The sequence below is a fragment of the Somniosus microcephalus genome, chromosome 5 (genome assembly GCF_052327205.1).
Source record: "Somniosus microcephalus isolate GS21.2 chromosome 5, FLI_Smic_1.0, whole genome shotgun sequence".
NCBI classification, from domain to species: Eukaryota; Metazoa; Chordata; class Chondrichthyes; order Squaliformes; family Somniosidae; genus Somniosus; species Somniosus microcephalus.
In genome coordinates, this window is record NC_140991.1 from 153,071,690 (window position 1) to 153,099,108 (window position 27,419).

General features: G+C 45.0%; 1 protein-coding gene across 3 annotated transcripts in view; it reads right to left on the bottom strand.

Moving 5' to 3' along the window:
• Nucleotides 1-3,772: 3,772 nt before the first annotated feature.
• Nucleotides 3,773-27,419, bottom strand: part of LOC147117400 (cytochrome c oxidase subunit FA4-like) — a 35,625-nt gene continuing 11,978 nt past the window's right edge. For 2 of the 3 annotated variants that reach the window (XM_085988372.1, XM_085988370.1), the window contains exons 2-5: nucleotides 26,574-26,605; nucleotides 6,560-6,648; nucleotides 4,288-4,348; nucleotides 3,773-4,104 (exon numbers count right to left, since the gene is read on the bottom strand). In XM_085988372.1, coding sequence (XP_085844498.1) covers nucleotides 4,048-4,104; nucleotides 4,288-4,348; nucleotides 6,560-6,648; nucleotides 26,574-26,605 — 239 coding nt within the window. In that variant the 3' untranslated portion in view covers nucleotides 3,773-4,047. The remainder of the gene's footprint in view (nucleotides 4,105-4,287; nucleotides 4,349-6,559; nucleotides 6,649-26,573; nucleotides 26,606-27,419) is intronic. The other variant, XM_085988371.1, reaches the window with a different exon arrangement.

The following is a 27,419-nucleotide window of genomic DNA, read 5'->3' on the forward strand; positions in this document are numbered from 1 at the left end:
TCAGGCTCTCCGTACTAAACCATATTCCACCCGGGTTCAACAGCAGGCCTCTCTGTGGTAGCTGCAAGCTGGCCCCCCCCAACAATAGCAGCCTTGTCCTGGCCCTCTCCTCAGGCACTGGCCTTGAAGGGATGCACTAGTTTGCCTTTTAAACTCCTGAGCTAATGGGTAGATTTGCCTCAGGTGTGTTGGAGGTGGGTGTGGCCTTCACCTGAATTGGAGTGAGAGGGGGACTTTGTCTCCATCTGGTGGCCACATCCACCACAAACTGCCCCCATAGCTCAGTACGAAAACCTGGAACTTGCGCGGCCCTTACGGGCGCCTGCGTGTACCCATAGGGGCCGCAAAATACGGGCCAATGACCTTTAGTAAGTGATCTATGCTACTTCAAACAGCATCTCTGTGTTCAGAGCAACAAGAATAGTTCTGGGTCTCAAAAACTGCTAAAGAGTGGCTGAAAAAAATTGGATTTGTTCTCATCAGGGAAGGTGTCTGAAAACGAGTGTGAATTCTTTAATGCTAGAGATCAAAAATGCTACAATGGGCCGGATCTTGATGGGAAAAAGACAATGTGCAATAACACACATCATTATTAATGCGTAAATTCAGGGGATTAAGATTTGCGAATCTCCAGAACTTGCTGGTCGAATTATGCCACTCACTTTACACAAACTGCATTCTGCCCTTTGCCTCCCCGTTATTTTTACACATTAATGCCCATTAAACTCGCTGCAGAAAGTTAGGGCTGGAACTTAAAAGCACAAGTACCTTTTTAATGACATAATTGTTCATTGTTAATGCAATGTCAATCAACCTCTCTGGCCCAGAAAGGAAATAATTTGAACTGTTTAACAATTTACTACATGCAAGAATGATATTTAAGATGTTAAAAATGTCCAATTTTATTTTTTCTTACTTTTCCTTTCTCTTTTCTCTTAATCCAATCTTTCTTTCCATCTCTGTTTCTCTTTCTGTACCTGATTTGACTCTAGTTCACCCACTCTAATTCACCTTCCTTTTGAAATTGTTGAACTCGATGTTGAGTTCAGAAGGCTGTAAAGTGCCTAATCAAAAGATGAGCTGCTGTTCCTTGACCTTACGTTGAGCTTCAATGGAACAGTGTAAGAGGCCGTGGACGGAGAGGTCAGAGTGGGAGTGGAGCGGAGAATTAAAGTGACAGGCGACCGGAAACTCGGGGTCACCATTACGGACTGAACGAAGCGGTTCCGCAAAGCGGTCACCCAATCTGCATTTGGTCTCCCCAATGTAGTGGAGGCTGGTGGAGTGAAAGGCGAGGACAAGGGGAACCCTATCGTGGTTCCGGGAAAGAGGGGAAGGGGCGAGAGTAGAAGTGCGGGAAATAGAACGGACACGGTCAAGGGCCGTGTCAACCACGGTAGAGGGGAATCCTCAGTTGAGGAAAAAGGAAGACACGTCGGAAGCACTAGTATGGAAGGTGGCATCGTCAGAGCAGATGCGGCGGAGACGGAGAAACTGGGAGAATGGAATAGAGTCCTTACAGGAAGCGGGGTGGGAGGAAGTGTAATCCAGGTAGCTGTGGGAGTCAGTGGGCTTATAGTGAATGTTTGTCAATAGCCTATCCCCAGAGATGGAGACAGAGAAGTCGAGGAAGGGAAAGGAAGAGTCAGAGATGGACTATGTGAAGGTGAGGGAAGGGTGGAAATTGGAAGCAAAGTTCAGCCAGGCGAAGGAGCGTGGTGGTGGATGGGGACTGTTTGGGCCTCTGTTCAAGGAAGAAGCGGCGTGCCCCCAGGCCATCCTGGTGGGGGATGGAGGTGTAGAGGGATTGGACGTCCATAGTGAAAAGGAGATGGTTGGGGCCAGGAAACTGTTAGTGGTGGAGGGCGTCGGAAGAGTCGCAGTTGTAGCTGGGAAGAGACTGAACAAGGGGAGAAAAAAAGAGTCGAGACAGGAAGAGATAAGTTCTGTGGGGCAAGGACAGGCTGAAACGATGGGTCTACCAGGGCAGTCCTGTTTGTGGATCTTGGGAAGGAGGTAGAAGCGGGCTGTGCAGGGTTGGGGAACTATGAGGTTGGCGGCCATGGAGTGAAGATCTCCAGAGGAGACAAGGTCAGTGAGTGTCTTGGAAACGATGGCTTGATGTTCAGTAGTGGGGTCATGGTCCAGGGGGAGGCAGGAGGAGGTGTCGGAGCGTTGGCATTCAGCCTCTGCTAGGTAGAGGTTGGTTCACCAAACAACAACAGCGCCACCCTTGTCAGCAGGTTTAATGACAATGTTGGGGTTGGATCTGAGAGAATGGAGTGCTGCAAGATCAGAGGGAGGTAGGTTGGAGCGGGTAAGGGAAACAGAGCAATTAAGACGGCCGATGTCGCACCGGCAGTTTGCAATGAAAAGATCTAGCGAGGTTAAGAGGCCAGAGGGAGGGGTCCAGGTAGAATGAGAATTCTGAAAATGGGAGAAAGTGTCAGCTGTGCGAGGGGAAGACTCCTGGCCAAAGAAAGGGCACAGAGACGAAGGCGACGGAAAAAGAGCTCAGCGTCATGCCGAATTCGAAATTCATTGAAATGGGGGCGTAAGGGGATGAAGCTCAGGCCTTTGCTGTGGACTGATCATTCGGGATCAGAGAGGGGAAGGTCAGAGGGGATAGTGAAAACACGGTAGGGAGCGAGAGATTGGAAGAAGGAATGGGGTCAGAGGAAAGTGAAGGGAAAGAAGGTTCTGGAGGGGTGTTGGTGTCCAAGAGTTGTCGAAGCTTACAATCCTCGACACCTGAACTTTTATTTAGTCTGTTGGCTCAATTACATTGGCCCAGAAATTCGGGTCTCCGCGGGTGAGTACGCATGGGGTACTCACCCGTAGGCCCAATAGAAGTGCCGGTTTCCTGCATGCACTGTGCATGTGCAGGAAACCGGCACTTCCGTTCCTCTGAATGAAGGGGTTCAGAGGTCGAACGCGTGCGCGGGAGAGGCTGCGCATGCACATCGAACTTTGTTTTTTTTTTATATAAACAGGTTTTCCCACGAGGGTAAGCCTGCAGAAGTTAGACATGTAAAAAGCAGGCGTAAGGCCTGCTTTTTACAAGGTAAGTGGTGAATTAATTAAAATTAACATTTTTTCCACAGGTTTATTATTTTTAAATACTATAAAGCAAGATAAGTTTATTTTTAGCCCCGTTAGAAAATAAAATTATTTTTTTCAAAAATTTAAATTGTTTAAAATAGTTATTTCATGTAATTTATAGTTTATTTAAAAATGTGATTTTTAAAAAAATTAATTGAAGATTTAGTGCTATTTTGGGGCCGTAGTCCGATTGGCTCCCCATGGCCCACGTGATCCCAGGGGACGCATCGAACTAACTGCGCCCCTGGGATACGCAAGCACTGCGCACCGGCATTTGGAGCAGGCCCTGGATTGGAATCCCACGCGGGCCCACAGCTCAACGGCCGGCGCGCAAGGTAAGTGCAGATCGGGGGCTTGCACCCACGGGAAGCCCCCGACCCGAATTTCTGGGCTGTTGTAATATTTTATACTTTTATCCACATTTCCATAGGCCTCAGTTTTGCATAGGTACAATTTACACATATGCTATACAGTTTAGATACTGTATGCCATATGTTTGATAACTACATAAACCTAAAATCTCATGTTATTTCAAGTTCAATAATTTGAATGATTAGTTGTCTATAAATAACCATTTAAATCAGATAAAATATACCTATCATTTCTCTATGTAAAGTTTACAATTACAGTATTATATTATGCATTCTAAAAGTAAAGAATGAAGCAAGTAGAACTTTAAAGTTTTATTGGCATGACTGATCCATGTAACATGTGCAATAAGCACATCAAGCACATTTGATTACAATAGGATTTATTTTCTGTGCTTGCAAAAGTCAAGGTTAGTATAAAGCAGGTTTCCAAGCTTTACACTCAGTATTTTTTGCTAATATTAAAACAAGAACACATGATCAATAAATGTAATCATTTAAAACACAATGTGTTGTGCATCGAGTTCTGAAAGATTTTGGCACTTCAGCAAAGGTAGTAAGGCATTTTGGCAATCATTCAGAAGTCAGGACCATTCTTCTTAAGCTGTTTATAATCAGTGTTGACTGCAATAAACTGTCAAAATAAGAATAAAACAATCAGCAGGCATGTTTCTCAATCATTTCACAGTTCATTTATTATGTTATGACTATTGCTTTATTATTTAGTTTTCTTAAATGCATGAGAGGAAGTAAATTTACTTCCAACAGTGCAACTGTAAGTAAATGTTTTCAACAAATTCTCTCTCCACCAAGTTACCTTGTATTGGCGATTATGACCCAATTTAGTCCATGGCTCAGGGTTGTTCTTTTTGTCCCAGCTGAAGATTAAAATGAAAATATATAAATATATAGACTCATCAAATCATTGAATGATACAGCACAGAAGGAGGCCATTTGGTCCATCGTGTCTGTGCCGGCTCTTTGAAACAGCTATCCAATTTGTCCCACTCCCTTGTTCTTCCACCATAGCCCTGCAAATGCTTCCACTTCAAGTATTTATCCAATTCCCTTTTCAAAGTTATTACTGAATTTGCTTCCACCACCCTTTCAGACAATGCACTGCAGATCATAACAACTCGCTGCGTAAAACTTTTTTCCCTCATTTTTACTTTCTAAAAATGTATTCATTCATGGGATTTGGTGCAGCTGGCAAGGCCAGTATTTACTGCCCATCCTCTAGTTGCCCTTGAGAAGGTGGTGGTGAGCTGCCTTTTTGAACTGCTGCAGTCCGTGTGGTGAAGGTACACCCACAATGCTGTTAGGGAGGGAGTTCCAGGATTTTGACCCAGCAACAATGAAGGAACAGTGATATATTTCCAAGTCAGGATGGTGTAAAACTTGATGGGGAACTTGGAGGTGGTCACTGACCCTGAAATTAGCTTCCGACCACATATCCGTAGCATAATTAAGAAAGCCTATTTCCACCTCCACCCTGCCTCAGCTCATCTGCTGCTGAAACTCTCATCCATGCCTTTGTTACCTCTAGACTTGACTATTCCAACACACTCCTGGCTGGCCTCCCACATTCTACCCTACGTAAACTTGAGGTGATCCAAAACTCAGCTGCCCGTGTCCTAACTTGCACCAAGTCCCGTTCATCCATCACCCCTGTGCTCACTGACCTACATTGGTTCCCGGTTAAGCAATGCGTCGATTTCTAAATTCTCATCATTGTTTTCAAATCCCTCCAAGGCCTCGCCCCTCCCTATCTCTGTAATCTTCTCCAGCCCCACAGCACCCCCACCTCCCAACTCAGATATCTGTCCTCCTCTAATTCTGGCCTCTTGAGCATCCCTGATTATAATCACTCAACTATTGGTGGCCGTGCCTTCTGTTGCCTAGGCCCTAAGCTCTGGAATTCCCTCCCTAAACCTCTCCGCCTCGCTACCTCTTTCCTTCTTTAAGATGCTCCTTAAAACCTACCTCTTTGACCAATAACGGTGCACGGGTGGTGGAGGGAGTGAATGTTTAAGGTGGTGGACGGGGTGCCAATGAAGTGGACTGTTTTGTTCTGGATGGTGTCAAGCTTCTTGAGTGTTGTCGGAGCTGCACTCATCCAGGCAAGTGTAAAGTATTCTATCAAATTCCTGACTTGTGCCTTGTAGGTGGTGGAAAGGCTTTGGGGAGTCAAGAGGTGAGTCACTCACTCACCACAGAATATCCAGCCTCTGACCTGCTCTTGTAGCCATAGTATTTATGTGCCTGGTCTAGTTAAGTTTCTGGGCAATGTTGATTCCCAGGATGTTGTTGGTGGGGGATTCGGCAATGGTAATGCCAATGAATATCAAGGGGAGGTGGTTAGACGCTCTCTTGATGAAGATGGTCATTGCCTGGCACTTGTGTGGCGCAAATGTTACTTGCCACTTATCAGCCCAAGTCTGAATGTTGTCCAGGTCTAGCTGCATGTGGACACGGACTGCTTCATTATCAGAGAAATTGCGAATGGAACTGAACTGTGTAATCATCAGCAAACATCCCCACTTGTGATGGAGGGAAGATCATTGATGAAACAGCTGAAGATATTCAGGACCAGGAAACTGCCCTGAGGAACTCCTGCTACAGTGTCCTGGGGCTGAGATGATTGGCCTCCAACAATCACAATGCCGCCTCTGATTCTTTTGCTAATTATCTTAAATCTGTATCCTCTGGTTACTGAGCCTTCTGCCTCGGGAAACAGTTTCTCCTTATTTACTCTGTTAAACCCCTTCATGTTTTTGAACAGCTCTATCAAATCTTCCCTTAACCTTCTCTGCTTCAAGGAGAACTACAGTTCCTTTAGTCTCTCCATGTGACTGAAGTCTTTCATCCCTAGTACCATTCTAGCAAATTTCCTCTGCACCTTCTGAGGCCTTGACAGCCTTCCTAAAGTGTGGTGCCTGGAATTGGACACAATACTCCAGCTGGGGCCTAACTAGTGTTTTATAAAGGTTTAGCATCACTTCCTTGCTTTTGTACTCTATGCCTTTATTTATAAAGCCATACATAAAGAAGAAACTAACATAAGCTATATTATTTATTATTTCACGTACCAGACATCAGGGCTGAACATTGCCAGGCGTGACAGGTAAAGCCCAGCACCAGCAGCTCCAAGTCCAATGAAGAAGAATAGAGGAATCAACTGAAGTAACAAACATAGATAGATGTTACTTTTCTCTCACAGATAAAGTGGAATACAATTGTTTAAAAACAATTCTTTGAACAAACAATACTTTTGCAATACCTATTAAATGAGTCCTATTATCAACAGTTTTTAAAACAAAGTATTAAATGGCAGTAAATAATACTTTTAATTTAATTGCTGATGTGAAAACCTGACTGGAAAATGTTACAACTTTTGCAATGGTTATGCAGCCTTGCATATGAATTCAGTCCCTTACAATACTGGGCTCAGTAACACCTCCAGGCTAGCTTCCCCAATGACTTTGCCATTATTCACTGCAATAACCACTTTCTCCCTAAAATATTTTTTGCAGCTTTTACTCGGTCCTGGACACTGAACTTATTGGGGCAAGTGGGGGGGGGGGGGGGGGGAGGAAAGAGGAGCAACTGAAATTTGTGGCAAACGGTCAGTGGCTTCAGAAGCATAGAATTTAAAGTACAGAATGCAGCCAGCCATTGCACCTGTACACTTCAGTTGAAACTATGTACTCTGATCCTACTTTCCTGCACCTTTCCCATATTATTTTTCAAATACGTATCCAATTCCCTTTAAATAATATTGCTTCAATAGCCACTTGTAGTAAAACCTTGTGTATTGAAAACATGTTTCTAACTTCTGCATATATTCTTCTAGTGCTAATTTGGAATCTATGCTCTCTAGTTACTGATTTTCTAACAAGTGGAAACAATGTTTCACTATTTACGCTTTCATAATTTTGAAAACTTCTGTTAGATCCTTCCAACCTTCTCTGTTCCAGTGAAAATGACCCAATTTTGAGCCTTTCTTCACAACTGTAACCTCTCATTCCTGGTATTGTTCTAGTAAATCTTCACTGTACCTGTTCTTTGGCACTAATGGCCCGGATTTTGTGGTCAGCGGTGAACGAACTTGCCCACAGACTATCTATGGGCTTTTGCACTGGAATGTGTGATGATTCAAAATCCATTTCAGTGCAGCACCATCTACAGGTGATCTGGGACCTGTGTAAAAAGGGCAAGCAACTGTGTATCTCATTAACCAATCAGATTGATGAGATGTGCAGTCTAAACCAGGAAATGTAAGTCAGAATATTTAATTCAATGCCAAATCATGTACAGAAAGCAAAATAGAGGGGGAAAGAAAGATGAGATTAAGAGAGCATAGGATAAAAAAAAACAAAAGTTTAAAAATCATTTACATTTTTTTTTTTTTTTAATCTACAACCAGCGAGGCCCGAGAGCACTCGGAGCAGCGGGAGCAGAGGAGGAGCAGCTGGGTATAAAAACCCACGACCAGCGAGGCATACCAACTCCGCAGCGGGGAGAGAGGTAAAAAATAGTCAGTGTGTGACGTCACCAGGGAGCAGGTAAGTGATTGGTTGGTGAGTATTTCTCTTTTTTAAACTTTAACTCTGTAGTTTATCGTTACTAGGGTCTTTTCTGGTGTAGCAGGTACTGTTGGTAGACTATACAAGAGCCTTAGAGATATCTTTAATTGGTGATAGTAAATTAATTTAAATTAATTAAGGGGAAAGTCATGCCAGGAGAGCCCAGCCCCGTGATGTGCTCCTCCTGCTCCATGTGGGAATTCAGGGGCACTGCCCCTGGTGACTACGTGTGCAGGAAATGCATCCATCTGCAGCTATTAGCAGACCGCATTGAGGAGCTGGAGCTGCGGGTGGATGGGTTGTGGAGCATTCACGAGGCTGAGAAGTTCGTGGATAGCACGTTTAGTGAGTTGGTCACACCGCAGGGAAGGGCTGCACAGGAAGAAAGGAAATGGGTGACCACCAGGCAGAGCAATAGAAGTAGGCAGGTAGTGCAGGAAACCCCTGTGACCATTCCCCTCTCAAACAAGTATACCGTTTTGGATACTGTTGGGGGGAATGACTCACCAGGGGAAGGCAGCAGCAGCCAGCTTCCTGGCACTGGGGGCGCTCCTGCTGCCCAGGAGGGGAGGAAAAAGAGTGGGAGAGCAATAGTCGTAGGGGATTCTATAGTAAGGGGAACAGATAGGCGTTTCTGTGGCCGTAGACGTGAATCCAGGATGGTTTGTTGCCTCCCTGGTGCCAGGGTCAAGGATGTCACTGAGCGGCTGCAGGGCATTCTGGAGGGGGAGGGTGAACAGCCAGAGGTCGTGGTCCACATTGGTACCAACGACATAGGTAAAAAGAGGGATGAGGTCCTGCAGCAAGAATTTAGGGAGCTAGGGGCAAGATTAAGGAGCAGGACCTCAAAAGGTTGTAATCTCTGGATTACTCCCGGTGCCACGTGCTAGTGAGTATAGGAATAGGAGGATAGAACAGATGAATGCGTGGCTAAAGGGATGGTGCAGGAGGGAGGGCTTTAGTTTCCTGGATCACTGGGTCTGCTTCTGGGAAAGGTGGGACTTGTACAAGTCGGACGGTTTACACCTGAACCAGAGGGGAACCAATATCCTTGCGGGGAGGTTTGCTAGCACTGCTGGGGGGGGGTTTAAACTAATTCGGCAGGGGGATGGGATACAGAGTGGAGCTATAGTAGGGGGTGATGTACAGCCAAATAAGGAGGAAAAAACAAGTCAGCAGGGAAGGCAGAGCAAAGATGTGAAGGCAAAAGGGAATATGGCAGGGCTGGAAGGCATTTATTTTAATGCAAGGAGTCTTGCAAATAAGGTGGATGAACTGAAGTTGTTGTTGAACACATGGGAGTACGATATTGTTGCTATCACGGAGACATGGTTGAGGGAGGGTCAGGACTGGCAGCTAAATATTCCGGGGTATAGAATCTTCAGGCGAGACAGAGGGGGGTGTAAAAGGGGGGGGGTGTTGCAATATTAATTAAGGAGTCTATTACTGCTGTAAGGAGGGATGATATATTAGCGGGTTCCTCTAATGAGGCCATATGGGTAGAACTTAAAAACAAAAAGGGGTCAAGCACCTTGCTGGGAGTGTACTATAGGCCCCCAAACAGTCAGGGGGAGATAGAGGAACAGATATGCAGGCAGATATCAGAAAAGTGTGAAAATAATAGGGTAGTAATAGTGGGGGATTTCAACTTCCCCAATATAAATTGGGATAGTCAGAGGGTGAAAGGCTTGGAGGGAGCAGAATTCTTAAAGTGCATCCAGGAAAGCTTTTTGAGCCAACATGTAGAAAGTCCTACAAGAGAGGGGGCGGTACTGGACCTAATTCTAGGGAATGTAGCCGGGCAGGTGGTGGAAGTGTCTGTAGGAGAGCATTTTGGCGATAGTGACCACAATTCGGTGAGATTTAAGGTGGTCATGGAAAAAGACAAAGACGGCCCGGAAATCAGGGTTCTAAATTGGGGGAAGGCCGATTTTAATAAGATAAGACAGGATCTGGCAAAAGTGGACTGGGAGCAGCTACTTATAGGAAAATCCACATCAAAACAGTGGGAGGCTTTCAGAAGGGAAATAGAGAGAGTACAACACCAACATGTTCCTGTAAAGGTCAAGGGTGGGACCAACAAGCAAAGGGAACCTTGGATGACAAAGGATATACAAAAATGCATTAGGAAAAAAAGGGGGGCTTTTGGCAGTTACAAAAGACAAAAGACGGTGGAAGCCCTAGAGGAGTATAAGAGGTGCAGGGGCATACTTAAAAAGGAAATTAGGAGGGCGAGGAGGGGCCATGAAATAACACTGGCGAGCAAAATAAAGGAAAATCCTAAGATGTTTTATAAGTATATTAAGGGCAAGAGGATAACCAGGGAAAGGGTAGGGCCCATTAGGGACCAAAGTGGCAAGCTGTGTGTAGAGCCAGATGAAGTAGGTGGGGTTTTAAATAATTTTTTTGCCTCAGTGTTCACTATGGAGAAAGACGATGTAGATATAGAAGTCGGGCAAGGGGACTGTGACATACTTGAACATATTAGCATCGAGAGGGAGGAGGTACTAGCGGTTTTAGCAGGCCAAAAAGTGGATAAATCCCCAGGCCCGGACGAGATGTATCCCAGGCTGTTGTGTGAGGCAAAGGAGGAGATTGCAGGGGCTCCGACACAAATTTTCAGAACCTCTCTGGCCACAGGGGATGTACCAGAGGACTGGAGAACAGCTAATGTAGTACCATTATTCAAGAAGGGTAGCAGGGATAAACCAGGGAATTACAGGCCAGTGAGCCTAACATCTGTGGTAGGGAAATTATTGGAAAAAATTCTGAGGGACAAAATTAGTCTCCACTTGGAGAGGCAAGGATTAATCGGGGATAGTCAGCATGGCTTTGTCAAGGGTAAATCATGTCTGACCAATCTGATTGAATTTTTCGAGGGGGTGACTAGGTGTGTGGATGAGGGAAATGCTGTGGATGTGGTTTACATGGACTTCAGTAAAGCTTTTGAAAGGTCCCGCATAGGAGACTGGTCAAGAAGGTAAGAGCCCATGGGATCCAGGGGGCCTTGGCGCGTTGGATCCTAAACTGGCTGAGTGGCAGGAGGCAGAGGGTGATGATCGAAGGTTGCTTTTGTGACTGGAAGCCTGTGTCCAGTGGGGTACCTCAGGGATCGGTGCTGGGTCCCTTGCTGTTTGTGATCTACATTAATGATTTGGATGAGAATGTAAAGGGTATGATCAGTAAGTTCGCGGATGACACGAAAATTGGTGGGGTGGTAAATTGCGAGGAGGAAAGCCTCAGGCTGCAGGACAATATTAACGGGTTGGTCAGATGGGCGGAAAAGTTGCAAATGGAATTTAACCCGGAAAAGTGCGAGGTGATGCATTTTGGACGGACAAATAAGGCAAGGGAATACACAATGAGTGGTAGGACCCTAGGAAGTACAGAGGGTCAGAGGGACCTTGGTGTACATGTACATAATTCCCTGAAGGCAGCGGAACAGGTAGATAAGGTGGTTAAAAAGGCTTATGGGATACTTGCCTTCATTAGCAGAGGCATAGAATATAAGAGCAGGGAGGTTATGATGGAGCTGTACAAAACGCTGGTGAGGCCACAGCTGGAGTACTGTGTGCAGTTCTGGTCGCCTCACTATAGGAAGGATGTGATTGCTTTGGAGAGGGTGCAGAGAAGATTCACCAGGATGTTACCTGGGATGGAGCGCCTCAGCTATGAAGAGAGACTGGACAGGCTGGGGTTGTTTTCCTTGGAGCAAAGAAGGCTGAGGGGGGACCTGATTGAGGTGTACAAAATGATGAGGGGCATAGATAGGGTAGATAAAGAGGAACTTTTCCCCTTAGTAGGGGGGTCAATAACAAGGGGGCACAGATTCAGGGTAAGGGGCAGGAGATTTAGGGGGGATTTGAGGAGGAACTTTTTCACCCAGAGGGTGGTTGGAAGCTGGAACTCACTGCCTGAAAGGGTGGTAGAGGCAGGAACCCTCACAACATTCAAGAAGCATTTGGATGAGCACTTGAAATGCCATTGCATACAAGGCTATGGACCAAATGCTGGAAAATGGGATTAGACTGGACAGGGAGGGATGGGCGGCGCAGACACGATGGGCCGAAGGGCCTCTTTCTGTGCTGAAAAACTCTATGACTCTATGACTCTAATAATTAAAATCTGATGGAATGAGACACTTGTTAATTTTCAGTGTCAGAGAGGTTGTTTGGCAGTAATTAAGCTTATCACGCCATTCAAAATCCACTTACACTAGACTGGAAAAGCCTTAACTGTTTCTGGCACATTTAGTGGGTTTCTAGTGGGTAAGTACAACAATTTCATGCCCTTCCATGTTTTTCAATGTCGAGTCTCAGGCGAGATACTGTTATTGCAAAGCTTCTGGAGGAGCAGTACAACTCAGGACAGCAAATTCCTGATTTCCGCATTTAACTGCGCATGCAATGAGTAATACAGCAGTCATGGGTGATTTTAATCTTCATATCGACTGGGGAAATGAAATTTGCAGTAATATAGTGTGGAGTACGAATTCATGGAATGTATGCAAGATAGCTTCTAGATCAGTATGTCAAGAAACCAACAAGCAAACAGGCTATTTTAGATCTAGTATTGTGCAATGAGAAAGGGTTAATTAATAACCTTGTACTAGAGGAGCCTCTGAGGAAGAGTGATCATAATATGATAGACTTTTATAGTGAGTTTGAGTGTGATTTAGTTACGCTCGAAACTAGGGTCTTAAATTTGAACAAAGCAAACTACGTAGGTATGAAGGGCAAGTTGGTGAACGTAGATTGGGAAACTAGATTAAAAGATATGACGGTAGATAAGCAATGGCAAACATTTAAAGAATTAATTCAACGAATATACATTCCCTAAGGAATGAGGAGATTGCCCTATGAGGAGAGATTAAGTAGACTAGGCCTATATTCCTGAGTTTAGAAGACCTAATTGAAACATATAAAATTCTTAAGGGGCTTGACAGGGTTAATGCAGGGAAAATGTTTCCCCTGGCTGGGGAATCTAGAACACGAGGTCATAGTCACAGAATAAGGGGTAGGCCATTTAGGACTGAGATGAGGAGAAATTTCTTCACTCAAAGAGTTGTAAATCTTGGAATTCTCTACCCCAGAGAGCTGTGGATGCTCAGTTGATGAGTATATTCAAGACAGAGGTCGATAATTTTTTGGGACCGAAGGGAATCAAGGGATATGGAGATAGTGCGGGAAGGTGGAGTTGAGGTAGAATATCAGCCATGATCTTGATGAGTGGCGGAACAGGCTCAAAGGGCCAAATGGCCTACTCCAGCTCCTATTTCTTATATTCTTATGAATAAAAACCCCCATGGGAAAAGTGGTCCAATCGGGTCTAACAAGAGAAGTTAAAGTTAGTATTAGATTAAAGAAAGAGGCTTATAATGTTGCCAAAAAGACTAGTAAGCCTGAGGAATTAGATGATTTTATAATTCTGCAAAGGATTTTATTTGTTCATGTGATGTGGGCATCGCTGGCAAGGCCAGCATTTATTGCCCATCCTTAATTGCCCTTGAGAAGGTGGTGGTGAACCGCCTTCTTGAACCGCTGCAGTCCATGAGGTGAAGGTACGCCCATAGTGCTGTTGGGGGTAGTTCCAAGTTGTTGACCCACTGACGAGAAAGGAACAGCAATATATTCTCAAGTCAGGATGGTGTGTGACTTGGAGTGTGATGTTTCCATGCTCCTGCTGCCCTTGTCCTTCTAGGTTGTAGAGGTCGCGGGTTTGGGTGGTGCTGTCGAAGAAGCCTTGGCAAGTTGCTGCAGTGCATCTTGTAGATGGCACACACTGCAGCCACGGTGTGCCAATGGTGGAGGGAGCAAATGTTTAAGGTGGTGGATGGGGTGCCAATGAAGTGGGCTGCTTTGTCCTGGATGGTGTCGAGCTTCTTGAGTGTTGTTGGAACTGCACTCATCCAGGCAAGTGCAGCGTATTCCACCACACTCCTGACTTGTGCCTTGTAGATAGTGCAAAGGCTTTGGGGAGTCAGGAGGTGAGACACTCGCTGCAGAATACCCAGCCCCTAACCTGCTCTTATAGTCACAGTATTTATGTGGCTGGTCCAGTTAATTTTCTGATCAATGGTGACCCCCCAGGATGTTATGACAGTAATGCCATTGAATGTCAAGGAGAGGTGGTTAAACTCTCTCTTGTTGGAGATTTTCATTGCCTGGCACAAATGTTATTTGTCACTTAGCATCTCAAGCTTGAATGTTGTCCAGGTCTTGCTTCATGTAGGCAGTGACTGCTTCATTATCCGAGGAATTGCCAGTAGAAAGAGTTTTCACCCCGATTCCCATTGACTTCAAATTTTACTGGGGCTCCTTGATACCACACTCAGTCAAATGCCACCTTGATGTCAAGGACAGTCACTCTCACCTCACCCCTGGAATTCAACTCTTTTGTCTATGTTTGGACCAAGGCTGTAATGAGGTCTGGAGCCAAGTAGACCGGGGCAGAACCCAAATGGAGCATCAGTGAGCAGGTTATTGGTGAGTAAGTGCCACTTGATAGCACTGTTGAGGACACCTTCCATCATTTTGCTGATGATTGAGAGTAGGCTGATGGGGCAGTAATTGCCAGATTGGATTTGTCCTGCTTTTTGTGGATAGGACATACCTGGGCAATTTTCCACTTTGTCGGGTAGATGCCAGTATTGTAGCTGTACTGGACCAACTTGGCTAGTTCTGGAGCACAAGGCTTCAGCACAATAGCCGGGATGTTGTCGAGGCCCATAGCCTTTGCTGTATCCAGTGCGCTCAGCTGTTTCTTGATATCACGTCAAGTGAATTGAATTGGCTGAAGACTGGTTTCTGTAATGGTGGGGACCTCAGGAGGCTAAAATGATGTGTACAGCCCGACAGTCTATGCACTGTTTCCACTAAACCAAACACCCAGTAGAGAAGATCAATGAACTGAGGTGCCCTCACCCTTCAAGACATGCCCTTTTGTGCCCCGCCGCAGCTTCTGGCCCAGTCAATTAATGCAATTACTGAAAGACCACACCCACAGGCCGGCAGGTCCAATCGTTGATCCGCTCCTAGCCGCGCCTCCCCGACGGGTATTTTTGGATAACAAAGCACTTATATAAATAGAAAAGAGGTCCAAGCACAGATCCTGGGGCACACTTCAACTCACATCCTGCTAATCTGAAAACATCCATTTACCCTTGATGGAGTGTGACTGAGAACTGGGACAACTATGAGCTGATCAAAGAGAGTCAGCAATGATTTGTGAAGGGGATGTCGGATTAATTTAGTTTAATTTTTTGACAAAGTCACTAGCATAGTGGATAGGAGAGTGTCTATAGATGTTGTCAATATTGACTTCCGAAAGGCATTTAATAATGTTCCGCACAAGAGATTATCAGCAATAATGAAAGAAGACTTACATTTATATAGCGCCTTTCATGACCACCGGACGTCCCAAAGCACTTTACAGCCAATGAAGTAATTTTGAAGTGTAGTCACTGTTGTAATGTAGGAAACGCAGCAGACAATTTGCGCTCAGCAAGCTCCCACAAACAGCAATGTGATAATGACCAGATAATCTGTTTTAGTGGTATTGATTGAGGGATAAATATTGGCCAGGACACCGGGGATAACTCCCCACTCTTCTTCGAAATAGTGCCATGGGTTCTTTTACATCCACCTGAGAGAGCAGACAGGGCCTCAGTTTAACGTCTCATCAGAAAGACGGCACCTCCAACAGTACAGCACTCCCTCTTTATTGCACTGAGTGTCAGCTCAGATTTTTGTGCTCAAGTCTCTGGAGTGGGACTTGAACCCACAACCTCTGACTCAGAGGTGAGAGTGTTACCAACTGAGCCACTGGCTGAAAGCACACAGAATCAGAGGTAACCTAGTGACATGGGCCGGTAATTGGTTGGAACATAACAGACAGGGAGTAGGGATAAAGGGAACTTTGTCTGATTGGTGAGATGTGACAAGTGGTGTTCCCCGGGGATCTATAATGGGGCATCAGCTATTCACCAGATATACATTAATGACTTGGATGAAGGACTAGAGTTATATATCCGTTTGCCGATGATACTAAGTTAAGAGGTATAGTAAGTTGTGTGGATGCGAGCTGGAAGTTACAAAGTGACATAGATGACTAAGTGAGTGGGCAAAACCCACTCAAGGTGAGGAAGTGTGAGGTCAACCAACTTGGATCTAAGAAAGACAAATCAGAATATTTTCTTAATGGTGAGAGGCTAGGAGCTATGTAGGAGGAAAGGGATATAGATGTCCATGTGCACAAATCACTAAATGCTAGTGCACAGGTACAAAAAGTAATGAAAAAGGGTAATAGAATGTTGGCCTTTATCTTAAGGGGGATGGAATTCAAAAGTGAGGAAGCAATGCTTCAGTTGTATGGAGCCTTGGTCAGACCCCATTCACAGTATTCTGTTCATAGGTACCAAACCTCAGGAAAAATATATTAGCCTTGGACGGGGTACAGCGTAGATTCACCAGAATTATATCGGGGATTAAAGAATTAAATTGTCAGGACAGATTGCATAAACTTGACTTGTATTCCCTCGAGTTTAGAAGGTTGATGGCTGATCGAATCATGGGCCCGTAATTTCCGATAGGAGGCTTCCTGCGTGCAGATGCCTCCTATCGGTAAAAAATCTACGCCCTTACCCGAGGGCTCCCGAGGTCTGGCCGTTTCCGATCCTGGGCCTCTCCTGGTGTGCGCGCACAGAGGCCAGGGTATCCCAGGGGCGCATGCAGTTCGCAAGTGTCCCTGGGATCACGTCACATGGGCCAGACGAGCCAATGGGAGAAGGGAATCCCCCTTCATACTTTTGACAGGTAGACCTGTCAAAAGTATGAATGGGGATCACTGAAAAAAGACATCAAAACATTAAATACATTTTTTTTTTTTTTAAATCATCACGTTTTAAAAGGAGTTACATTACATTAAATTAAATATTTTTTAATTTTTTGAAAAAATTTTTTTTTACAGGGCTAAAAATAAACTTACCTTTTTTAGAAAGTATTTTTAAATTATAAATGAGTGAAAACATATATTTTTTAAACTTTTTTAAACTCTTATGCTGGTAAAAAGGCCTTACGCCTGCTTTTACCAGGCGTAAGATTTTTAAAGGTTTTCAGTGGGCGGAGGTTCTGCAGAAAGTGGAACTCTCCACCCAGAGGTCCTTCTCCAGGGCAGGCGTGCGATCTGTCAAGGGGATTCTTGACAGGTCGGAAATGCCGGTTTTCAGCGCATGCACTTCGTATGCCTGAAACCGGCACTTGCGAGGTCCCTGCGGGTGGGTACACAGCTCTTACATACCCGCAGGCATCGGAAATTACGGGCCATGGTGTTTAAAATCAAAGGGATTTGAATGGGTATATACAGAGAAACTATTTCCTCTGACGGGGGGGAAACCAGAATAAGAGTGCATAGTCGTAAAATGAGTTTGGCCATTTAGGAGCGAATTCAGGAAGCATTTTTTCCCCACACAAAATGTAGTGGAAATCTGGACCTCTCTTCCCCCAAAAGGCTGTGCATGCTAGGTCAATTGAAATTCTCAAGACTGAGATCAATAGATTTTTGTTGGGTAAGGGTATCAAGGTATATGGAGGAAAGGCAGGTAAATGGAGTTGAGATACAGCTCAGCCATGATCTAATTGAACAGCAGAAGAGGCTCGAGGGGCAGAATGGCCTACTCCTGTTCCTATATTATAATTTTTAGGTGTGCCTTATGTATTTTCTCAGGTACAGCAATGCTGGTCACTCCTTCAAGCATTTTACATTCAGAAGTGTGCCCATCCTACCCAATATCTAGTTACATGATAGCATAACAGAGGAGTACAACAACAGAACTCTCTTGTAATCTAAACTAGGTATCACGTCTTTTATAAGTGCCCTTACATGTGATTCTCTAGTCTTTCTCGAGGTGGATTAAGAAACACTTTAGTGGGATGAGGCCTGCGTTATTAAGCTGATTTATTTTACAGACACTAAGGGGGTAATTTTAACCAAACTCGCCAGGTGGGAATCCCACGGGATCGGGTGTAATACTGGTTTTACATCCCGACCAATATTACTTTTCATTACTTCAATGGACAATAAAAATCATGCAGTGTGTAAAACCAGCGCTGCACCCGATCGCATCAGTTTCCCCGACAGGCGGGTGAGGCTACAATCCCCCGCTAAGTGAACGTACAAAGTAAATCCCACATCCTTCACTAAATTTCAGTTCTCCCCCAAAAAATGATCCCCATCCCTTTCATGGGATGACTCTCTTATTTTGCCGTAATTTTATTGCTAGAAAAATTTTAACTGCAAAAATTGACCTCCTACACTTCAGTCTTCAGCTCTGGACCCTAGGCCTATACCTCAGTCGCTTGGTTAAAATATGTCTGCGTGCTCAAGTGTCTCTTTTTTCCTCTGCTCCTGGTATTCATAGAAAATGGAATGGCAGGCCATCCTGCTCCTTCCCGAATTCAGGGATTTTCCAGTAGGCCCATCAACCAAACAGATTATCCCCTCTCCTAAGAATATACATTCAGCAGACACTGGTATCACATGAGTAGAACTATCCCCACCAGTGTTCCCGTTAAGTTGTGCAGCCACACAGCTGTTTGGAGGTCCCGCACAGCCTGGGATCGGCTTTTCAAATGGGACAAATGCATGAAATTTTGAACAGGCCACACAGCCCGTTAAAGGGACCGTGCACCCCCCAAAAAAATTAGGGGGAACATTGATCCCCACCATAATAATATGTGGTTATTTTATTTTTCTAAATGATTAGTGTTCTGTCCGTGTATAATAAGACACAGACTGCAGGAGAATGGTACAACAGGTGTTTACTCAACGTGGCTCACACTGCAACTGGTCTGTCCAGATTACTACTCAGTGCTATATACAGGTGTGGTCACTGCCGGTACTGCAGTATACATGAGCTGTAAAAGATAGTTCCCCCCTTAAAAAGGTATATACATTACAATTCCTCCCCTATTAGATTAATAGTACCATAACACTCATTTAACAATTAAATATCAAACTAATTACAATTAACACTTAACATGCAACATTAGCTGAAAATAGTCTATTTATATATTCAGTCTTTGGGGAGGCTTCCTGATCCTTTCTGGATAGCGCCTTTCCCGAGTGTCTTGCTCTTGGTGCGGAGGCGATTCTGGCCCCCTGTCGTCGGTTGGTTCATCAGCTTCCGATGCTACTGTTTCTGGGGTAGATGCGACCTGTACGTCGGGTTCATCACCAGGTACGTATGGGCGAGGCATGGGGTTGACTTGTTCCTGTGACTCTAGGATCTGGTCAGCATGGCGTCTCACGATGCTCTCCCCAACGTCCACTGTGTACATTAGTGGGCCCTGCCGTGTGCATATCGTTCCTGGCTGCCATTTTTCTGTTCTGTAGTCGCGGGCCAAGACTGGTTGCCCTACATTGAAGCTCCTTGTTGGATTCTCATGGATGTGCTGGAATTGCTTACTCTCAACATCTCTTCGTACGTTTGGTCTGAGCAAATCCAGGTGAGATCTTAACCTTCGGTTAAAGAACATCATGGCTGGGGCCTGGTTGGTGACTGCATGTGTCGCATTCCAGTAGGCGATCAGGAAATTGTCCACCTTGTGCTGCAGCGGAATGTTGTCATTGTACATAGCCTTTATTGCCTTCTTAAAGGTTTGTACGAACCTCTCAGCCAATCTATTTGTGGCTGGATGATACGGGGCGGATGTGTAATGCCTTACCCCATTCTTTTTCAAGAACCTCCGGAACTCTTCGGACACAAACTGTGGTCCGTTGTCGGAGCAAATCTGTTCTGGCAAGCCATTCCTGGCAAAAATGGTCCGTAGGACTGCAATAGTTTTCTCCGTGGTGGTGGAGGACATTTTGATGACCTCAGGCCATTTCGAGTGCGCATCCACGGCTATTAAAAACATGGAGTCCATGAATGGACCAGCAAAATCAATATGCACCCGTTGCCATGGAGATGAGGGCCACTCCCATGGGTGTAGCGGGGCCTGTGGTGGTGCATTTTGGACTTTCTGGCATCCTGAGCAGCTCTTGGTCAGGTCCTCGATTTGTTTATCGATTCCCAGCCACCACACAAGCCCTGGCTAGACTTCTCATTTTTACCCCTCCCAGATGACCCTCATGAAGCTCATTGAGCACTCTATCCCTTAACTTGGGTGGAATTACCACTTGGGATCCACACATCAAGGTCCCCCGGCACACTGACATCTGTTCTCTCCTTGTCGAGAATGCTGGCAACAGTGAGTCGCCATCCCTTCACCGTCAAATCATATACCCGAGACAGTGTCGGGTCATTTAGGGTTTCCTTTTCGATACAAGCTTTAGTTACCGGTAGGTATTCAACTATAGTCGAATGGAATATTTCGACAGGATGCACTGCTAGTGCTTCCTCCGCAGTAGGCAGTGGCAGGCGTGATAGCCCATCAGCATTTCCATGCTGTTTCGTGCCCTTATATTCAATCTCAGTGGTGCGCCCGTAGAAAAAGTGACCATCTTTGTAGTCGTTGCGCAGTCATCACCGGAACACCCTTCTTCGGATTAAAAATGGAGACAAGAGGCTGGTGATCAGTCAGCAAGGTGAATTTCTGCCCGTGCAGATAGTGATCGAACTTTTTCACTCCCCACACTAGGCTGAGGGCCTCCCTGTCAATCTGGGCAGTTACGCTCGGCTGAGGTTAGTGATCGTGACGCAAAAGCTATTGGCCTCTGAGCCGTCTGGGAATTTGTGCGACAGCACCTCTCCAATGCCGTAGGGTGACGCATCACATGCCAACCGAATTGGTAATGCTGGGTTGTAATGGGCCAATACCTCTTTCGATGTGATTAGTGTTTTGCTCTTCTGGCAAGCTCATCTACATTCGTCACTCCACTTCCATGGCACACCAGTTTGCAGTAGGGTGTTCAGTGGGTGTAGTATTGTAGATAAATTTGGCAAGAAATTATGGTAGCAGTTTACCAGCCCGAGGAACGACCTCAGTTGTGACACTTTTTCCGGTGCTGGAGCCTTGACTACTGCCTCAATCTTCTCTGGGGACTTATGTAACCCCTCTTTATCGATAACGTGGCCACAATACGAGATCTGTTTTCTAAAAAACTCGCATTTGGGGCGGTTAGCTCGGAGTCCATATTCCTGCAATCTAGTGAGCACCTGCTCCAGGTTGGCAAGGTGATCACTGTCATTTTCGCCCGTGACCAGGATGTCGTCCAAATAACACTGGGTCCCTGGGATCCCTTGCAGGACTTGTTCCATTGCCCTCTGCCAAATAGCCGGAGCTGATGCTACCCCGAATACCAGCCGGTTGTATTGGTAGAGACCTTTATGGGTGTTGATTGTGAGGTATTTTTTTGATGCTTCTTCTACCTCCATTTGCAGATACGCCTGGGCCAGATCAATCTTAGTGAAGCGTTTCCCTCCAGATAGCGAGGCGAAAGTATCTTCAATCCATGGAAGTGGATATTGTGCGGTGTGAAGGACCGGGTTCACTGTTACCTTGAAGTCCCCACAGATGCGAACCTTCCTTGGTTCCCCAGGCGTGCTGCTCAACGACTTTTTCATCACAGGGACGATGGGTGTAGCCCACTCGCTCCAGTCTACCATGGACAGTACACCTGAACGTTCCAGACTCTCCAGCTCTGCTTCGATGGCTGGGCGGATTGCAGAAGGTATCGGTCTGGCCTTAAAAAATTTTGGGCTTGCGTTTTCTTCAATTTTAATCGTCGCTGTCATGCCTTTTAGTGTTCCGAGTCCTTGCTGGAACACTTCTTTCGCGTCAGTAAGGATCTTTGACAGTCGCCCAGTTGTGACGTCGTCATCCTTTTTGTCAGCCACAGTCAGTGCCTGTATGGAATGCCAATCCAGTTGTATTTTCCGGATCCATTCACGTACCAGTAATGGTGGTCCTCCATCTTGCAATACATACAGGTCTAGTTTTGGTGTTTCCTTACCGTTATATATAACGGTCACCCTTATTTTTCCTTTGGGGTAGACTTTTTGCCCCGTGTACGTCTTCAAAATAATTTTTGTGTCTCTCAAGGGTGTGAGAGAATAGCCGCTCGTAGTCCCGTCGGTTTATGACTGTTAGGGCTGATCCTGTGTCCAATTCCATCTTTACCTGGACTCCTGCTATCTTGAGAGTGACCCAAATGGTTCGGTGATCCTCTGTTGTGATCACATTATGTTGTTTCAGACAACTCAGTTCCCTGCTTTCGGAGTCGTTATCACTCTTTTGTTCGTCTGAACTATTCTCCGTCATCTTATGTACCTTCTTGTACTTTCCTTTGGTAGGTTTCTTATTGCTGGTTTTCTTTCCCGACCTGCAGACTCGTGCTATGTGTCCTACTTTGCCACACTGTCTGTACACTTTGTCTTTGAACCAGCAATCATTCTGGTCATGTGTTGTTCTGCCGCAGCGATAGCACTTCTCTGTTCCATATGACATTTCGTTTGTGCCATATTCTTGCGGTCTCTGTTGTATCTCTGCAGCGGCCCGTGCTGCTGCTTCATATGATACCGCAATGCTGAAAGCCTTTTCCTGCGTAAGGTCCTTTTCAGATAAAAGCCATTTCTGGGTTCCTTCACTTTGAAGCCCACACACAAACTTGTCCCTTAAGGTATCTGCTAGTCCTGCTCCAAACTGGCAGTGTTTCGATAGTTTGCACAGTTCTGTTAAATAATCAGCATTGCTTTCATCCTTATGCTGGTTCCGTTTGTGAAACTTGAATCTTTCTGCTATCAGCAGCGGTGCGGGGTTTAAATGTTCCTGTAGTATCGTTACTATGTCTTGAAAACTCTTTTCCATTGGCTTCGTTGGGGTTACTAGATTTCGTAATAAACCATACGTCTTTGCACCCATTAAATTTAACAATACCGACGCTTTCTTGTCATCTGACACCTCATTTGCCTTGCAGTATCTCTATTCGTTCGACATATGTAGTCCAATCTTCGACTTCATTGTCAAATGCGGTGATACTGCCACTCTTCGGCATTTTGGGTGTGGTTTAAAATGGTGTCTCCCAATGGCTTAAAATGGCGTCTCCCGCGCTTTCCTTCCTCCCCCGCTGCTGCCAACGCCGCTCTCGGCGGTCCTCGTGGCAATGGCGGCGCCTCGCGGGTTTCTGCGCGTCTCTCTCCCATCTTCGACGTTGCTCGGCCCCTGAACACCGGCCTCGCCCTGTGCGCTGTGCCCTCTCTCTCTCCCCAGTCGACGCTGCTCGGCCCTTTGCTGTGCCACTCGGTCGGGCTCTAGCCCGCCGCTGTCCGGGAAGGGTCTGCGCACTACCTGTTGCCAGCCCGTTTCGCTGGACCACCTCGACTGGAAAACCAAGCCTGGCTCTCGACAGCCTCCCCCGCAATTCTCGAGTCTCTGCTGGATGACTGGGCGGTTGCCCGTGGTCGACGCCCGAGTCTCTGGCCTTGACCTCCAATCCACTGATCTCCAGGAATGAATACCCGGGAGGTGATGCAGAGCTGCAGGTAGGTTCGAACTTGCCTTGTCGCCAATGTTGTGTCCGTGTATAATAAGACAGACTGCAGGAGAACGGTACAACAGGTGTTTACTCAACGTGGCTCACACTGCAACTGGTCTGTACAGATTACTACTCAGTGCTATATACAGGTGTGGTCACTGCCGGTACTGCAATATACATGAGCTGTAAAAGATAGTTCCCCCCTTAAAGGTATATACATTACAATTAGGCCAGAGACAAAATAACAAATATCCTTGGTCAGTGCAAACTATAATCTTCTTCTTGGCCAGTCCCTCGGAACCGAGGATGACTTGCTTCCACATTACAAATGAGTTATCAGGTGACTGATGAGTCCAATGTGGGACCTACAGTCTCTGTCACAGGTGGGGCAGACGGTGGGTAGGGTGCTTGGGTGGACGTGCGTTGCTCGTGCTTGGCACAACACACCTCCTCAGGTTGCAGTGTTCAAAAGAAAACACTGCAAATTCACTTTGTTTTAAAACATAACTGATTCCCAAATCCTCTGTGAAAGGGGAGATTAAAAAGTTTAGCAAAAGAGGCGAGTCTTGAGCTGGTTTTTAAAAGGTGAATAGAGAGGTTAAGAGGCAGAGAGGTTTAAGTAGGGAATTCCAAAAACAGAGTAGGACTGAGGCAGCTGAATGCTCTGCCACCAATGATGAGATGAAAGGGGAGGGTAAAATGCACAAAGGAATCGAACGTTCAGGAGGCTGGGAAAAAACTACAAAGATAGGTGACGCAAAGTCATGGAGAGATTTATAAATGAGGATAAGGATTGTAAATGTGATACTTTGGGGAACTGAGAGTCAATGTAGATCAGTGAGGATGGGGTGATGGGTGAGCGGGACGGGACAGGACATGTGCAGCCGAGTATTGGACAAGTTGGAAGGTGTTGGACGGGAGAGCAGCAAAAAGAGTGATGCCGTGTATAATCAACTAATGTGCTCAGGGTGCATTTGTAACTATATTTAAAATAATGTATTACAACTAATGATACTTGCATTTGTATAGAGATACAAAAACGACTTCTGCTAACTTGCTCAGTGTGTAAATGTATCGTGATTAGGGAATGTAACTTACTACCACCATTTGATACTCTCCATATAAACCTTTCTGATGTTAGCTTTAGCACTGTACAGTATCTGAAAGTATTCTGGTTGCTACTGCAACACATCAATGCTGCCATCATGTGTTTATTTGAACAGCCTCTTACTACAATTTGCATTTATATAGCACCTATAACATAAAACAAATCCCAAGGTGCTTCATGCAGGTGTGTGAAAATGGGCACCAAGCCAAAGGAGGAGATAGTAGAAGGGGCGATCAAAAGCTTGGTCAAATAAGTGGGTTTTAAGGAAAGTCTCAAAAGAGAAGAGGGTGGATAAGTTTAGAGAGGAAAATCCAGGCAGTGAAGTTAGGTGGTTGAAGGCACAGCTGCCAACAGTGGGGTGAAGGGGGAATGCATAAAAGAGATCAGACTCAGAAGAATGGAGAGTTCAAGGGAGTTGTAGGGTTGGAGGAGGTCACAGAGATAGGGAGGAGCGAGGTCATGGGGGGATTTAAACACAAGGATGAGAATAAAAAAATTGATGCAGTGAGGGTGTCATGGAGCCAATGTAAGTCAGTGAGAGCAGGGGTGATGGGCATTCTGATATGGTGTCTGGGAAGGAGATGGATTCTGTGGCAAGGGAGTGGAGTTTGTAGTGGAGGTTAAAGAGGATAGCTTTGGTCTTCCCAACGATTAGCTGCAGGAAGTTAAAATTCTTCCAAGGTTGGATGTTAGACAAGCAATCTGACAGCACACAGGCAATGGGGGGGTCGAGAGAGGTGGTGGAGAGTTAGAACTGGATACCATTGATGTTCATGTAGAAGCTGACCCAATAGCTGTGGATGTTGTTGCCAAGGAGGGGGCCAAGGTTGGGTCTTTGGAGAACTCCAGGAAGTATTGCTGCAGGGATGGGAAGAGAAAGCATTGCTACAGATGCTCTGGCTACAATCAGATAGGCAAGAGTGAACTCAAGTGAGAGCAGTCCCAGAAAGTTGAACAACAAAGGCGGCATTGAAGGAGGTTGGTGTGGTCGAATATAGCTGCAGAGTTCGAGGAGAGATAATACACCACATAATTACACCATGTGACAGGATGGTGCATTTCTAGTATTAAAATAAAAACATTATTGACAATTAGGTAATGTGACAGAAATGGTGCATTTTTACTGGGAAATTACTGCACAACACAAAATCACCAATAATTCAACATTAATAACCAATCTCATATAGATTAGAATGACTGGTACAAAGCTGTGTGTGGTGGGGGGCCGGGGGGGGGTTGGTAAGAATTGTTGGGGGTACTAATTTGTCCCTTCAATAACCCTGACTAAAATATTAATATACTCTTCTGCAGTCCCTCAATTCAATAAGATTCTGCTTCATACATTTTCATTCATCTTAACTGATCATAAAAATTACATTCAAAGTTCAAAACAAAAATCAGGGGATGAAAGCTATATAGTTCCAGGCCTATTGCATTTACTCACCATAATATACAGGCAATAAAGAGATTCAAGAAAGGTGCAACTAAAATTCTAAAGTAAAATCATATTCTCCCTGCACCCCTTCTCAAAAAAAATTGGAGTATAATAAATTCTGCTATTCAAGGTAGAACAAGTGTAGGTAAGTTTAAAAATCAGTAAGTTATAATGACAGAGCCAACATTATTCTTGAATTGTATCTTTTAAATCCCAGAACTTTATATTTCCCTCCAATGTTGCATGTATACCTGTCTCATATTGGATAAAATGTAATGTACACAAAACTTGTGCAAGTGAAGTTTTGCCTCTTAACAAAGGTGATAAAAAATGATTTATGAATGAATATTGATAATACAGTCAAAGTATCAAGTCAATGTATAGCTGTTATCAAGTCTAATTTAGTGCTGGGATACATAATTCAAAACAAGTTACTTTAACCTTATATAGATCACTGTATGGTCACCTAAGAATATTGTGTGCAATTTTAGGCATCCTACCTTAAAAAAGACTTTGATAGGTTGGACAGAGTCTAAAGAGAGACAAGGATGACTTTAAAACCCACATTTTAAGTTCTACGTTATGAAGATAGACAGCACTGAACTTGTTTTTATTGCAGGAAAGACATCGGGGACAATGGCGAAACTCTCATAACATAGCTGCAAGCAGGTTAACTTTGACTTATTGCAAATGTAATACAAAGCTTAGCCAAAGTCAAGCAAGACTAGAGATCAGAAGATTTCGCCCCACAAACTAGTGGATGTGCAGAACAGATTTCCGCAAAAGCCATAAATGTAATGTCAACTGATATCCTAATGTACAGGATTGAATGTTAAAATGCTAAACATAGGAGAGATAAGCAAACACTGTGGGGCAATTGCTCCTGTGCTGATGGAGCCATGAATATATTGTTGTGGAAAGCACCTCATCAGGACTAAATGGTGTGTATGCGAAGGTTAGATAGATATTCTGCTGTTTACTTCAATTTCTTTTAGGGGCAGGGAGGTATTTTCCACAACTTTCTCTCAGGAGACTGCACAACAAAGTTCATAATAGTGTAAATTGTTCATGGAAGAAAATAGAATGACCTTTCCTTGTTTTGCATTTTTTCAGTCAGCATGGCTTTCAAAAGAGGTCATGCTTGACCTACCTTATTGAATTCTTTGAAGGAGTAACAGAAAGAGTAGATAAGGGTAATGTAGTAGATGTAATATATTTGGATTTTCAAAAGGCCTTCAATAAGGTATCACATAGAAGGACTCATGACTAAGGTCAGAGCATGTGGAGTCAGGGGACAAGTAGCAGAAATGGATAGCAAACTGGCTGCAAAACAGAAAACAGAGAGT